Source organism: Oryctolagus cuniculus, chromosome 8 (genome assembly GCF_051225735.1).
Source record: "Oryctolagus cuniculus isolate XC-2025 breed Fujian yellow rabbit chromosome 8, ASM5122573v1, whole genome shotgun sequence".
Taxonomy (NCBI): domain Eukaryota; kingdom Metazoa; phylum Chordata; class Mammalia; order Lagomorpha; family Leporidae; genus Oryctolagus; species Oryctolagus cuniculus.
In genome coordinates, this window is record NC_142874.1 from 53,828,298 (window position 1) to 53,844,799 (window position 16,502).

General features: G+C 37.1%; 1 protein-coding gene across 2 annotated transcripts in view; it reads left to right on the plus strand.

Annotated features, from left to right (window-relative positions):
• The window catches only part of CLGN (calmegin), a 59,282-nt gene that overhangs the window by 16,012 nt on the left and 26,768 nt on the right, over positions 1–16,502 (plus strand). For both annotated transcript variants that reach the window (XM_089302459.1, XM_008267419.5), the window contains exons 2-5: positions 458–610; positions 2,819–2,892; positions 3,880–3,938; positions 9,248–9,389. In XM_089302459.1, coding sequence (XP_089158585.1) covers positions 467–610; positions 2,819–2,892; positions 3,880–3,938; positions 9,248–9,389 — 419 coding nt within the window. In that variant the 5' untranslated portion in view covers positions 458–466. The remainder of the gene's footprint in view (positions 1–457; positions 611–2,818; positions 2,893–3,879; positions 3,939–9,247; positions 9,390–16,502) is intronic.

The window sequence follows — 16,502 nt, forward strand, 5'->3', positions numbered from 1 at the left end:
GGATCGGTGCAGCATGCCAGCCATGGTGGCCCTTTAGGGGGTGAACCAACAGAAGGAAGACCTTTTCTCTCTCTCTCTCTCTCTCTCACACTAACTCTGCCTGTAAAATAAAAAAAAATTTAAAAAAATGAATCTTGATGTGAATGGGATGGGAGAGGGAGTGGGAGATGGGATGGTTGCGGGTGGGAGGGAGGTCATGGGGGGAAAAAGCCTCTATAATCCAAAAGTTGTACTTTGGAAATTCATATTTATTAAATAAAAGTTTTTTTAAAAAAAAAGCCAACCTGGAATAAAGGAGGAATTAAAGAGAAATGCTTTCTTTTTTAAATAATTTTTATTTATATAAGCTGAACAAATCTCACATATTCCATATATACAGATTTAGGAGCATAGTGATACTTTATACTTAACACATATCTTTCACAACTTTTTTCTCCCTGTTTACTTAATTCCACAGATAATCAATATGAATTTCAAAGACTTTTGGCTAGGTTTGGGTCTTCTATTCATCTCAATTAATGCGGAATTCCTGGATGATGGTGTTGAGATGGAAGACTTTGAGGAAAATTCAGAAGAGACTGATGTTAATACAGGCGAAACTTCCTCAGAGGTAAGGTTACCAGGAAATGAGTTACAAATTAGTCCTTTATGTAGGAGTAACTCATCTCTTCAAATTCATTTTGGGTTTAAAAGTCTTCATTCTGTACACAAATTTTTAAAAATTGCTTTTTGTTTTCCAATCTTGCTTTGGTTTCTAGAGTACTCACACACAATAGAAACTTTTGTATGCCACCTGCTACAGTTTTGTTAGCAAATTAATACAGGCAGGTATTTACTATCAAAATCAAATTTTGTCACTATTTAAAAAGGATCAAGATTTTTAGCTCAGAATGAGGTTTTTGGTTTTATTTCTGATAATGTCAGACTTTTTCAGATGACATAAAAAGTAGCATAATTTTCAGTCTTTCTAAGAAGCAAAATAAGTGGCTTTTCTTTATTTCTGTGAGGAAAGAATGCGCACATGAAGTATGAATTAGAAGTGGAAGTGATGATGAGGCTGGCTTTGGGGGCAAGGCTGCCTCGAGTTTCTGGGATGGCCTTGTTGACATTGACACTGTTTGTAGGAAACTTGACAATGATGTACATAAGAGCTTTCACACTGAAGAAGGTTCTTATCCAGTGTGATCATCAGAAATGTTTTTGATGGTGAGGAAGTGGTCATTGTCTTGTGCCAGGCACTGTTTATACAGCCAACAGGAATAATTTATAAGTTGTTATGGACTTTTTTACTCTACTTCCCTTGATAACAGGTTTCTTTTTTTAATTTTGCAAATGTAAATACTGTTTAGCTGTTTAAAGTGAATGTTCTGTTTCCCTTGTTAAATTTTAAATTCTACAAGGAAAGCCTAGTGGTATGATCTACAAAATAAGTAGTTGAAGTGCTAATGACTGACTTAGGTACAGCTGATTCAAGGGTCTTTCCGAGTTTAATGTGTCAAAGAAATGGACAAAGAGGGACCACTCTTGACTGTGTGTGCTGATAATTTGAGAAGATGATGAGAATTGGGAAAGAACAACTTTTGATGCTCCTAATGTTATCACTTGCATAATTCAGACATGGTGAAGTAGCAATTAAGGGAAAAATTAAACTCTGATGATTCTAAGAGTGGTCTAAATGGAGGGAAGCATCCTGCCAAATTACTGACCATTTTGCTAGCTACAAAAGCACAGGGAATGCTGAAGTTGTCCCTGAGTAAACTTCATAGAAGACTGGCAGTTTTGGTATCCAAATCTTGACCCTGTCAGTAATTATGCGGAATTTTGTTTAATTACTGATGTTCTTAAAAAAGATAGGAAACACTGGACTAGGAGGACAAGGGTAGTGGCAGTGAAAATAGAAAAAATACTTTTGTGCCCTTTTCCCTAAAAGCCCAGAGGAAAAATCACTTAAATGGTCATACAGGTAAAATCACAAAAGGAAGGACCCAGAGTGATCTATTTCCATGGGCAGCACTGTCTTCATTCATGATCAATTCAAGTTATCAGTTGATTTGCTAATACATTGTCTTTCATCGCTTAAAGTATGTTGTTGGTAAGTGCTGAAGAGTGTAGTAGTGCAGAGCAAGGCTGGGCTCATATACACTTAGGTCCCACAGGATCTGTGTGACTGGAGGGGAGTTACTTTGTTTCTCCCAGTTTCATAGCATGTAAAATGGGCACCATGAGAGTACTTCCCTCACAGATGCATTTAGGAGTAAAGAGCCGCCACAGCGCCATCAGCACCACCACCCCCCATCATGGCAGCCGACACTTACATGCCACTTGAAACCACATCATACCAAGAACTGGTTTTTTTTCCCCAGTGCTCTTTCCATTGAGTTTTTATTTTTTATGTTCATAATCTCTGAAAATGATATCATCATCTTTTAGTCACCTACCAATGAAATTTAAGAGTTGATTTTACAGTAACCCATGTGTTTATTAAGTTTTTCATCTAATATGCTTTTTATTGGGGTATTTCCTTTACTTCTATGATTTTTGTCCCCAAATATTGCCATCTACCAAAACCCTAAGGTCTTGACCTCCTCAAAATTCTTCCCCATCCCTTCTGTGTTAGGAAATGTCAGAGAATCCTCCGTTTCCATACACAGAGTATTTGTCATCACAGTGTTTCTAATGTCTTGAGGCCGGAGACCAGGCCGCCCCTTGTCTGTATCCCTAGATAGCCATTGCATGCAATATTCTTAACTTACGAGATCATTTAATGAAAGTATTTGTGAATATGACTAATGTCAGATTTTTAAAACTTATTTTCTAGGTTAAATATAAGACACCTCAACCCATAGGTGAAGTATATTTTGCAGAAACCTTTGATAGTGGAAAATTGGCTGGGTAAGTAAAAAGTTGAAGAGAGTGTTTTCCTTGATTTGAGTAGCTTTGTTGAAATAATTGGTCATTGATCTATGAGAATTAGCTGTACTACAGATCTATAAGAATTTTTAAATTACTTTATTTGGCAATGTGAAAATGGTCCTTAACACATGTTTTTTGTCATTGATAGAAATGTTTAATTTGAGTATTCATTTAAATAGAGAAATATACATCTTGAATATGAGGAGTAATATTTGTTCGTTCTCTAGGATAGATACTAACGATCTAAGTTCAGATGACCAATCTCAGTTACTGTTCCATCTTAAATATGGGTGAAACAATAGAAATGAAAATTTGTTGATTATTATGTGTCGGACACTATCCTAAGCAGGTAGATAGGTTCTATATTTATCACAGTGTTACCGGTGAAGACACTGAACCTTAGTGTATATTGTCTGTGAGCATGCAGCTAATGAATTGCAGACTTTAAATTTGACTTAACTTGCTGGTGCCACGGCTCACTAGGCTAATCCTCTGCCTGCTGCACCGGCACCCCGGGTTCTAGTCCCAGTTGGGGCACCGGATTCTGTCCCGGTTGCTCCTCTTCCAGACCAGCTCTCTGCTGTGGCCCGGGAGTGCAGTGGAGGATGGCCCAAGTGCTTGGGCCCTGCACCCCATGGGAGACCAGGATAAGCACCTGACTCCTGGCTTCAGATCAGTGCAGCTTGCCAGCCACAGCGGCCATTGAGGGGTGAACCAACGGAAAAGGAAGACCTTTCTCTCTGTCTCTCTCTCTCACTGTCCACTCTGCCTGTCAAAAAAAATTTGACTGAACTCCAGCCTTACAGGATTATTTATAGGCATCCTTATTTAACCTCTATATGTTAATTTATTTTTGAGTGAACAGTGACTGTGCTGGGTAAACTTTTGCTGTGTTCCTAATGTGTGTATGTATAAATTGTTATTCTATTTTTAATGACATATGTGTGTTTTCCATTTTATTTATAGGTGGGTCTTATCAAAAGCAAAGAAAGATGATTCAGATGCAGAGATTTCTATATATGATGGTAAAATATTTATTTAAATATTAAATATAACCAATACGACCCAGAGTTCACTAGCTTTTGTGATTGTATTTCCATTAAATTATGTTGGCCCAGAACCTTACCCTGTCTCACAAGAAAATGTTCAGCCTTTTATCTAGTCCTTCTTTAGTATTTCTGGAAATCCCATTCTTGAGTCACCATCCAGTTTTCTAACTCAGAACAGTTGGATTTTCACTCCATTGTAGTTATTTTCTTTAATTTCCTGAGCACTGTTTCTGGCTACTGTCATTCCAGCTCAAGCATGGGCACAGCAAGATCAGATTATGATTTATGGTAAGATTCTCCTAACAAGTACAAAACAAAGGCTGATGAATGAGAGCTGCAAAGTACATGGCTGCTTCTGAAGCCCACACATCTATTTTCACAGACTGTAATAGGATCATCTCCAGGTTTTGAGAAGGAAGTGCATTACAAGGTGACAAGGGTCATCTTTGTTCCCCTAACAGGACTACAAGAGAATTTCTTCCTTCTAGTCTTAAACCAGCTTCCTCTTTAGTGTATCCTAGAGCAAGATGAGCCTCTTGTCAAGGTGACGGATGGCAGGAAGTGCCTCTAGCATGTAGCCTCACACTCAGACCCCAACAGACCATTGCATCAGAACAACAAAGCAGTAATGGCCTGTGTGGGATGTCAGCCATCTATTTCCTTTCCATAGTGTCAGTTTTGATATAAGATAAAGATCACACCCTTATGTTTTCCTCTGCAAAAAGTGTCCTCCATCCCAGCAGATCCTTGTGCTTATCTACTCCATCAAGAACACCACTATATGTAAAGAACAAGTAGCACTGCCATAGTCTCCATTTACAGAAGAGAATAACTTGCCCCAAAGACACAGTAAATCTGCCAAGTCATGCCATGCTGTGTACAGTATATCTGCACAAATACAGCATGTGTTATCAGACAGAATGCTTGGCTTGAAACATGGACATTCAGTACTTCACAGTTTTCCCAAGAGCGTTAGGTGGGTACTTATTTTAATTTTGTGTTTTTTAAGAATCCACTGACAGAGCTTCCCTGAAATTAAGATGTGGTCTATCTTAAGGGTGAGTTTCAAGTGTCTGTTTCTTACTAGGCAAAAAGGAATTTTAATGGTTAAATGAGTTTTTTCACCCCTCAGCTTAAAATTAAAAAGCAAGCAAGCAAAATCAAACATCTTTTTTGTGCCCAAGTATCATTTATATTATCTTATTAAACTTTAGGTATTTGAATAAATAACTCAGTTCAACAAATACATACAAAGGTTCAACTGGGTGTGCAAATGCAGAAGGTTTATAATTGCCACAAGGGGCCAGTGTTGTGGCGCAGCCAGTTAAGCAGTGCTCTGCAATGCTCGCATCCCGTGTAAGAGCACTGATTTGAGCCTTGGCTGCTCTGCTTCCAATCCAGCTCCCTGCTAATGTGCCTCTGAAAGCAGCAGAAGACAGCCTAAGTGTTTGGGCCCCTGTTATCCATGCAAAAGATCCAGATGGAGTTCCCCAGGCTCCTGGTTTCAGCCTGGACCTGTTCCACTGATTGTGGTCATTTGGGGATGAACCAGTAGATGAAAGATCTCCCTCTCCCTTTCTCACTCTCACTCCCTTCTCATCTCCCTTTCAAACAAATAAGTAATTCCTGAAAAAAAAAAAAACAAATATGTCATACAATCACCTGGAAAGTGACACTATTGAAATATTTGGAGCCAAGCTGCTGAGAGTATGGGTGGCATCATTTTCTATAAATTCTTCACTTTCATAATTTTATAATATTATATTACTATTAAAACATTAAAGGCTGCCACTCAGAAGTTTGCCAGCATTCTGTGATTAGCTGTGCTGTCTGGACTGATGTTTATTGATTTTTTAAAAACAGCCTAGGAGGCTGGTGCTGTGGTGTAGCAGGATAAGTCGCTGCCTGAAGTGCCAGCATCCCATATGGGCACCACTGGTTCAAGTCCCAACTGCTCCACATTAGCTCCCTGCTAATGTACCTGGGAAAGCAGCAGAAGATGGCCCAAGTTCTTGGGCCCCTGCACCCATGTAGGAGACCTGGGAGAAGCTCCTGGCTCCTAGCTTCTGATCAGCCTGACTTTGGCCATTGGAGCCATAGGGGAGTGAACCAGCAGATGGAAGATCTGTTTCTCCATCACTCTCTCTCTCACTTTCTGTAACTCAGCCTTTCAAATAAATAAATAAATCTTTATAAAAACAGCTTAGGAAAATATGGAATCTACTGAAGCTCCAGGTTCTGAAATTTCTAATTTAGGGATTGATAGTAGCAGTGTGGCATGTTAGTGGTCAGTTGAAACCAGTAACAGATTTCTTTGTCAGAATATTTAGTACTCACAGTGTGAATCCCAGTTTCTATTAAAGACCACCTGAGTCAATCTCATTTCAGGTTTTTCAGGAGTAAGCAGATGTGTGGAGGGAAATTGCTTAAAATTTTCAGATTATTAAAAGAAGTATAAATGTATTATAAAAACCAATTCTTTTTTTTATAAAAATGGTTTATTTATTTATTTGCAAGCCAGAGTTACAGAGAGAAAGGGAGGAATAGAGATTTTCCATTGGCTGGTTCACCCTCCAAATGGCTACAACTGCCAGTGCTGAGCGAGGCCAAAGCCAGGAGCCTGAAACTCCATCTGGATCTCCCTTGGTGGGTAGCAGGGCCCAAGAACTTGGGTCATTTTCTGCTGATTTCCCAGGTGCATTACCAGGGAGCTGGATCAGAAGTACAGCAGGTAGGACATGAAACAATGCCCATATGGGATGCCAGCTTGCAGGAAGCAGCTTAACCCTCTACACCAAAATGAATGAAAAGTCTTTGTGAAATTTTGTTTATTACAGAATTTGTATTTTTCACTACTGTCCATAATTTGGGCAAATGATTCAGTTAAGAGGAAGTTACTGTTTAATTTGGAGTGAGAAAAAAACTTGTTTTTTCTAAAATTAAAATGTCAACTGCTACCTTTTTCTTTGATGATAAATCTAAGTATGTAATTGGAAGAAAAATTTTGTTAGTATCAATATCTTTAAAAATCAAAAGATAAAATTTCTGCTTCTTGAAATCAGACCATTATCAAACCTCAGGTTGATAATAATTTATTACTCATACAAAAGAAGTGTCTGCAAATAATTGATAGAATTAAAAAGGAGAGAATGATCCTACATAGGAAGCAGGAAACACAGCAGACTCATAGAAAGGCAAAAGCCCTAAACAGTACTCTGGCCTCAGAATCAGTCCTTAACACAATCAGATCTGGCTAAAAAGCTCATGAGAGTTTTGCAGGCATGGAAAGCCAAGACACTGTGGCAAAAAAAAAAAAAAAAAAAAAAAAAAAAAAAAAAAAAAAAAAAAAAGACAAAATGAAAGATCTCTGTGAGTGAGATCTCAGCAGAAAGAACCGACCATCAAAGAAGGAGGTACCTTTCTCTGATGGGAGGAGAGAACTTCCACTTTGACTATGGCCTTGTCTAAATAAGATCAGAGTTGGTGAACTCAAGAGGCTTCCATAGCCTTGGCAGCTCATGACAAGAGCCTCGGGTGATTACTGACGTTCTCAATAAGAGTGTCAATTGTTAAATCAACAGCAGGAGTCACTGTGCACCTGCTCCCCATGTAGGACCTCTGCCTTTAATGTGTTGTACTATGAGAATTAATGGTAAAACTACTACTCAAACAATACTCTGTACTTTGTGTGTCTTTGTGTGTTGAAATCTTTACTTAGTATATACTAAGTTGATCTTCTGTATATAAAGATAATTGAAAATGAATCATGATGAAGAATGGGATGGAAGAGGGAGTGGGAGATGGGATGGTTGTAGGTGGGAGGGAGGTTATGGGGGAAAAGCTACTATAATTCAAAAGTTGTCCTTTGGAAATTTATATTTATTAAATAAAAGTTGAAAAGAAAAAACCAGGGTCTGGCACAAAGTCGATACTCAAAGTTTTATGATTATTTAACAAAAAACACTATAAAACAACTAAAATTAGGAGGTGGGTAGAAACTTAGAAACTTAAAAAAAAATTTAATGTGCTATAAAGTATACAGGTATACACAGTGATAGACCAAAAATTATCCTTCTTTGATTCATAGACATTGCTAATCCAACATCATTGTTTTAAGAAGAAAAAAAGTAATACAAGGGCATCTGTGATTCAAAAGTGTTCATTAATCAATATTTGGTGTTGACACAGCACTGGGAAATAGCAGGTTTTACTGAATTTAGTTCTGTAAAAGACAATGTCTGTAATTTTCAAAATTAGAAGAGTTTCCACAGATTAAATTCATGTTCTTAAAAAAAAGAGGAAATAGACTCCAGTGTGACTTTTGAGCTACAGGGAGCCCAACAAGATGTGCATAAATGCAGCCATGAGTTCTGAGAGCTAATTGCATTAGCCTGGGAAAGGTTTGTGTGAATTGTTTAGTTTTTCAAAGTAAAATTTAAATCCCTGCAATGACTAATGTAAAAAAAGTGGCTGATGAACACTAACCATTTCAAAGTACAATAAATAGAGCCAGTTTACACATTTTGAGTAAAGAATGCAGTTTGTCTCATGTTGTTTTAAAACCTCTCATTTTAAAAATGCTGTGTAAGGGGTAGGCATTTGGCCTAGCAGTTGAGACACTAAGATAACTGTGTCCCACATCAAAGTACCTGGGTTCAATACCTGGCTCTAGCTTTTGACTCCAGCTTCCTGCTGATGCAGACCCTGAGAGATAGCGATGGCTCAAGTGATTGGCTTCCTGCCACCCATGTGGGAGACCTGCCATGAGTTCCCGGCTTCTTTCTCCTGACTCCCAGGCTGTGTCATTGTAGGCAAATGGAAAGTGAATCAGCATATGGGCAAATATTCTCAATCTCTTTCTCTCCCTCTCTTTTTCTATCTTTATCTCTGCCTCATAAATCATTGAACTAATTAAAAGTACAGTATTGATAGACCCTAGCAGACAAACCACATTTTATAATTCACTACATTAAAGAGTCACTCAGAGAAAACCAAACTAACCCAGTTTAAAAGTGCCTCAATCAGATATTATAGCATTTGCTGTTCATTAGTTTTCACAAACTAGAACTTTATTAAGAAAATGTAACCTCTTGTGATAGGAAAATGAAACAGAGCAGGCATACATAGAGTTACAGAGATATATATCAGTATATTGGTTTATATATATCAGTATTGGTTTCATTTTGCCCAAATCTAACTTCATAGAAAAAAAACTACAACTACTGACAAATAATTTAAGTTAGTGTTTTCTTCTTTAGTTTAATTTCCTTTGCTTTATTTTTTAGGAAGATGGGAAATAGAAGAGTTGAAAGAAAACCGAGTACCTGGTGACAGAGGATTAGTATTGAAATCTAGAGCAAAACACCATGCAATATCTGCTATATTGGCCAAACCCTTCATTTTTGCTGACAAACCTTTGATAGTTCAGTAAGTCTTGTTATGTTATTATTTTCTCTGAATTTTTATCTGTTGAGTGTAATCTAGCTTCTGAAAATAGTGTATGTTTTGATAATAGGTTTAAAAATCCAAATGTTCCTTTTCCGTTTCAATTAGTTAAATACACAAATGCACATGCATATATAAAAGCACTCTGAGAATTTCAATGAAAAGCTGATCAATGATAAAATCATATAATATATGCTCTAATAATATGTAGAATTCTACCACCATCAACATAATACATGATAAAATCACCATTTTTATTTGAACTCTTCTTAAAATGACTCTCAATTAAATATAAAGGACCTTTAGAAAGTTCATGAAAAAAATGTATTATGAAAAAACTACATAGATTTCAAAAATTTTTTGGACCCAGTAAGCTTATATTTTTTTTAGAACCGTCATATTAACTTCAGTATTTTCAGAATGGACTCATGAATGTTGCTGTTACAGAAAGGGAATACAGATGCAGAGTAGCGTCTTTCTGGGGTGGACCCTTTTTAAAGGTCACACGCTCTCTCAGACAGTCCCCTCTGCCCCCAATGGTGATATAAACCAGTGATGTTGCTTGCATTTGCACTATCATAAAATCAGGGACATAAATTTCTCGAGTTCATCTCACTATACTGCTATGAAACAAATATGAATTGTGCAAACAAAATGATAAAACTGATACAATTCAAATTACAAACCAAAAGAATGTGTAAATGTTATTTCCTGTTATATCAAAAAATGTAGGTATGCAAAGTGAAATAAAACAAATGAAAATATCATGAGTGGTAAATTATATCCCTCTACAACATCTTCAGTTTTCTATTAACATGTTAAACATTTTCTATGTGATATAACTAAAATACTCTATATTTTAAAGATTTTTGAAAATATAGCAAAAATTTGGTGTCATTAGCTTAATATTTCAGGTGTGATACTTTGGTTTAATCTACATTGTCATTTGAATGAACTAAAATATTAAGTAATATCAAAATGTATGTGACCATTACTTAAGCAAACTAGAAATTTTATTTGGGTACTTATTGGGACTAACATTTGAACTTGGTATTATTTTGTCATTGTTCAGGACCTGGTTCTTTTTCCTTGAGAGTTTGAGATAATTCTCTTCTCTTGAAACTTATGTGAATAGATCACTTTCTGTTTGACCCTTTGTGGCTTAAATGAAAGGGCAAGGGAAAATAAATTCTAACTCCTCCATAATAAAATGGATCATCTAATATTTTCATTACAAGTCACCATTAGGCAAGTAAACAAAAAATGGCTTGCAAGATTGGTAGCAAATATTTGAAAATAACTCAAGGAAGTATGAAATAATGATCCTGAAGAAAGACAAGGAGGATCAAGAATTACCCTGCATTCTTTCATGTGTTTAAAAACAATGTAAAGAGGCCAGCGCTGTGGCTCACTTGGTTAATCCTCCACCTGCGGTGCCAGCACCCCAGGTTCTAGTCCCGGTTGCTATTCTTCCAGTCCAGCTCTCTGCTGTAGCCCAGGAAGGCAGTGGAGGATGGTCCAAGTGTTTGGGTCCCAACACCCACATGGGAGACCGGGAGGAAGTACCCGGCTCCTGGCTTCAGATTGGCGCAGCGCCGGCCATAGCGGCCATTAGGGGAGTGAACCAATGGAAGGAAGACCTTTCTCTATGTCTCTCTCTCATTGTCTGTAACTCTCTCTGTGTCTGTCTCTCTCTCACTGTCTAACTCTGCCTGGCAAAAAAATAAAAAAACAAAAATGTAAAGAATGAGAGGGATGTATGTCTTCTCATAGTATTGATAAAGAGAATTGGGCTAAATAATATGAAGAGGTTTTTTTATTAAATACTATAAATACCGTGGACTTATGATATAACCATTGGTATTTTGATGGGAATTGGGTTGAATCTGTAGGTCACTTTGGGTTGTATGGACATTTTAGCAATATTAATTATTCCAATCCGTGAATATAGATGTCTTTCATTTTTTTGTCATTTTCAATATATTTCATCAGTGATTTTGTGATTACTATTATAGAGATAATTTGCTTCCTTGGTTAAATTAAATAAAAGGGAGATTCAAAATGTTTATAGAAAATGCACATTACATTTTAATTATACTTTCCTGTGAACTTTTAGATGTATTCCATTTGTCAATTTTGAATTTGATTGCCTGTGCCTCTGAGGTATTTTCCAAGAACATTTTGCCTATGCCAATGTCTTGCAGGGTTTCCCCAATGTTCTCTAATAATTTGATGGTATCATGTCATAGATGTAGGTCTTTTATCCATTTTGAGTGGATATTTATATAAGGTGTATAGTAGGTATTTTGCTTCTTACTTCTTCATTTAGAGATCCAGTTTCCCAACTCTGTTGAAGACACTGTCCTTGCACCAGGGGTTGATTTTTAACTCATTGTCAAATATAAGTTGGTTGTAGATGCACGGGTTGATTTCTGGTGTTTCTATTCTGTTCCATTGGTCTACCCATCTGTTTTGGTACCAGTATCTGGCTGTTTTGATAATAACTGACCTGTAGTATGTCTTTTTTTTTTTTTTTTTTTGGACAGGCAGAGTAGACAGTGAGAGAGAGAGACAGAGAGAAAGGTCTTCCTTTGCCGTTGGTTCACCCTCCAATGGCCACGGCTGGCGCGCTGTGGCCGGCGCACCGCACCTATCCAAAGGCAGGAGCCAGGTGCTTCTCCTGGTCTCCCATGCGGGTGCAGGGCCCAAGCACTTGGGCCATCCTCCACTGTGCTCCCTGGCCACAGCAGAGAGCTGGCCTGGAAGAGGGGCAACCGGGACAGAATCCGGTGCCCTGACCGGGACTAGAACCCGGTGTGCTGGCGCCACAAGGCGGAGGATTAGCCTATTGAGCCACGGCGCCGGCCCTGTAGTATGTCTTGAAATCTGGTATTGTGATGCCTCTGGCTTTGTTTTTGTTATATAAGATTGCTTAGCTATTTAGGGTCTCCTGTGTTTCCATATGAATTTTAGCATCATTGTTTCTATATCTGGGAAGAATGTCCTTGGTGTTTTGATTGGTATCGCATTGAATCTGTAAATTGCTTTTGGTATTGTGGACATTTTGATGATTCTTTGAATTCATAACATGGAAGAATTTTCCATTTTTTGTATCTTCTTCTATTTATTTAATGTTTTGTAATTCTCATCATAGAGATCTTTGACATACTTGGTTAAATTTATTCTAACATACTGATTTTTTTGTAGCTATTGTGCATGGAATTGATCTTAGAAGTTCTTTCTCAGTCATGGCATTGTCTGTATATACAAAGGCTACTTATTTTCTGTGTGTTGATTTTATATCCTGCCACTTTAGCAAATACTTCTATAAATTCCAATTGTCTCTAGTACAGTCTTTTGGATCCCCTGTATATAGAATCATGTCATCTGCAAATAGGGATAGTTTGACTTCCTCCTTGCCAATTTTTATCCCTTTTATCTCTTTTTCTTGTCTAATGGCTCTGGCTGAAACTTCCAATACAGCGTTTAATAGCAGTGGTGAGAGTGGGCATCTTTGTCTAGTTCCAGTTCTCAGTGGAAATGGTTCCAACTTTTCCCCCCATTAAATAGGATGCTGGCCATTGGTGTGTCATAAATTGCCTTGATTGTGTTGAAGAATGTTCCTTCTATACACAATTGCTTAAAGTTTTCATCATGAAAGGGTATTAGATTTTATCAGGTGCTTTCTCAGCATCTATTGAGATAATCATATGGTTTTTATTCTCCAGTTTGTTAATGCAGTGTATAACATTGATTGATTTGTGAATGTTGAACCATCCCTGTATACCAAGATAAATCCCACTTGGTCCAGGTGAATGATCTTTCTGATGTGTTATTAGATTTGATTGGCTAGTATTTTTTTGAGGATTTTTGTGTCTATATTCATCAAAGAAATTGGTATATAGTTCTCTTTATCTGTTGTATCTTTTTCAGGTTTAGGAATTAAGGCAAGGCTGGCTTCATATAAGGAGTTTGGAAAGATTCCCTCCCTTTCAATTATTTTGAATAACTTGAGAAGAATTGGAGTTAATTCTTCTTTGAATGTCTGGTAGAATTCAATAGTAAAGCCATCCAGTCGTGGGCTTTTCTTTGCTGGGAGGGTCTTTATTACTGATTCAATTTCTAGGTTATGGGTCTGTTTAGGTTTTCTATGTCCTCATGGCTCAACCCAAGCCAGGAGCTTCTTCCAGGTCTCCCACGTGGGTGCAGGGGCTCAAGGAATTGGGAGTTGGATCAGAAGTAGAGCAGCTGGGACTCGAACAGGTGCCCATATGGGATGCCAGCACTGCAGGCAGTGGCTTTACCACAGCACCAGCTCTGGGTTTTATTTTTTAATCTATTCAGCCAGTCTGTATCTTTTTACTGGAGAGTTGAGGCCATTTACATTCAAGGTGACTATTGATAAGTAACAACTTGGCCCTATGGTTTTGCATAAATATTTCTATTGTTTACTTTGGATTCTCTTTGTACTTTCCTGGGAGTTTTTCTGCCTTCACTTTACTTTGTAGTGATGACCATGTTTCTGTGTGTAGCACAACATTAAGCATCTTTTGTAGGGCTGGATGCTTACCTTCATTCACAGATTGGAGTTTTGCAGAGTATAGTATTCTGCTTTGCCAGTTTTTTCTCTTAAGACTTGGACTATCTCTCACCATTCTCTCCTAGCCTGAAAGGTTTCTGATTAGAAGTCAGTTGTGAGTTTAATTGGAAATATTCTAAAAGTAATCTGGCAATTCTCTCATTCACATCTTAAAATCTTATGTTTTACTGTGGAGAATTTGACTACAATGTGTCATGGTTAAGACTTTTCTGGTCATGTTTGTTAGGAGTTTGTGTGCTTCCTATACTTGGACTTTCCTTTCTTTTTCCAAATTAGGGCAGTTTTCCTTTCTTTGATTATTTCACTAAAAAGGCCTTCTAACCCATTCTCTCTTTCCATACCTTCAAGAACTTCTAAGACCTACCTGATCACAGTGTATGATGTTTTTGATATGCTTGTTGGATTGAGTTTGCTAGTATTTTGTCGAGAATTGTAGCATCTAAGTTTTTTGGAGATGCTGGTCTATAGTTTTCTTTTTTCTGTTGTGTCTTTGTCTGGTTTTGTTATCAGAGTAATGCTGGCCTTTTTTGAAAGAGGTCTTTCTCTTTCAATATTTCTTTTGGAATAGTTTGAAATAAATGGTGTTAGTTCTTCAAAAGTTTGGTAAAATTCAACAGTGATATCATCCTGGGCCTTTCTTTATTAGGATATGTTTAATTACTAACTCAATCTTGTTACTCATTTATTAGTCTGTTCGGGTTTTCTGTGCCCTCCTGGTTGAGTTTTGGTGGGCAGAGTCTAGACATTTATCTATTTATTTTCCAAGTGTTGGTATTTGGTTGTTTGTAATAGTTCATAATGAATCTTCATATTTCTGTGATGTCAGGGGGTTTTTTGTTTGTTTTTTAGAGCTTTATTTGAGAGGCAGAATTAGCAGAGAGAGACAAAGAGAGAAAGGCCTTCCATCTGCTGGTTCACTTTCCAAGCACTTGGGCCATCTTCCACTGCCTTCACAGGCCTTTAGCAGCGAGATGGATTGGAAATGGAGCAGCTGAGACTCAAACTGGTGCCCATGTGGGATGCCAGCACTGCAGGCAGAGGTTTAACCTATTCACCATAGTTCCAGCCCCTGTGGTGTCAGTTATAATGTCTTGTTCTCATCTCTGCATTTATTTATTTGAGTTTTCCCTTTTACAATAGTCAAGCTATAGTTTGTCAATTTTGTTTATCTTTTTGAAAAACTTTATTTCATTGATCTTTTTGCATTGCTTTTTATCTACTTGATGTGTTTCTTTGATCTTTGCTATTTATTTCATTCAGCTAATTTTGGGCTCAATTTTTGGTGTTTTTCTAGTTCCTTGAGTTGCATTGTAAGGTTGTTTATTTGAGATCTTTCTTCTTTCTATAAATTTCCTTCTTAGCACCGATTTTGCTTTATCACATAGGTTTCAGGATGTTGTATTTTCATTTTTGTTTGCTTCCAGAAACTTTAAACTTTAAAACTTCCCTTTTCACTTCTTCATTGATCAATGGATCATTCAAAATCATGGCATTAAGTACCCATGTATTTTGTACAATTTCTAAAGGTCTCCTTGTTGTGTTTTATATTTCCAGTTTCATTCCATGTAGTCAGAGAAGATACATGATACAATTTCTTCAAAATTCCTACAGACTTGTTTTATGCCCTAACATGTGCTTATCCTGGAGGATGTTCCATGTACTGATGGGAGAATTCTGCAGCTATTGGATGAAATGTTCTGTAAACATCTATTAGTCCATTTAGTCTACAGTATAGCTTAACATTTCTTTGGATGGTCTGAGGTGTTGAAGTCCCCAATTATAATTGTGTTAACCTCTATCCCTTCCTTTAAGTAAAATGTTTTCTGTATGCAGTCGAGTACTCTATAACCTGGTGTATCTATATATTTATAATTGATATTTTCTCTTATTGAATGGATTTTTTCATCATTACACAGTGACCTTCCTTATCCTTTTTATAGTTTTTTACTTAAAATATGTTTCATTGGATATAAGTATAGCTACCTCTGCTTACCTTGAGTTTACATTATCTTTTCCCATCCCTTCACTTTGTCTATGTGTATCTTTACTGGAAAAGTAAGTTTTTGGTAATTAACGTATCAGTGCTTTGTTTTTAACCCTTTTTACTGGTCTATATCTTTTTGTTAGGGGTTTAATCCAACTATATTCAGTGTTATTGTTGATAGGCATGGATTTACTCCTATGATTTTGTTAAATTTTTTTGGTTGTTTTGTATATCCTTTGTTCCTTTCTTCTTTTGTTGTTAATCCTTATGATTTGGTGGGTTTCTGTATTAGGAAGCTTTGATTCCTTTTTCTTACTCCTTTGTGTATCTACTATACAAGTCAGTTTTATTCTTACACTTCTTTTCATGATCAGAGTTATCATTCGTCTGCTTCTAGATGTAGGACTCTCTTAATTTCTTGTAAAGCTGGTCTGGTAGTTTCTGCTTGTCTTGGAAAGTACTTTTCCTTTATTTCTGAAGAGTGGCTTTGCTGGGTATAGTATTCTTGGTT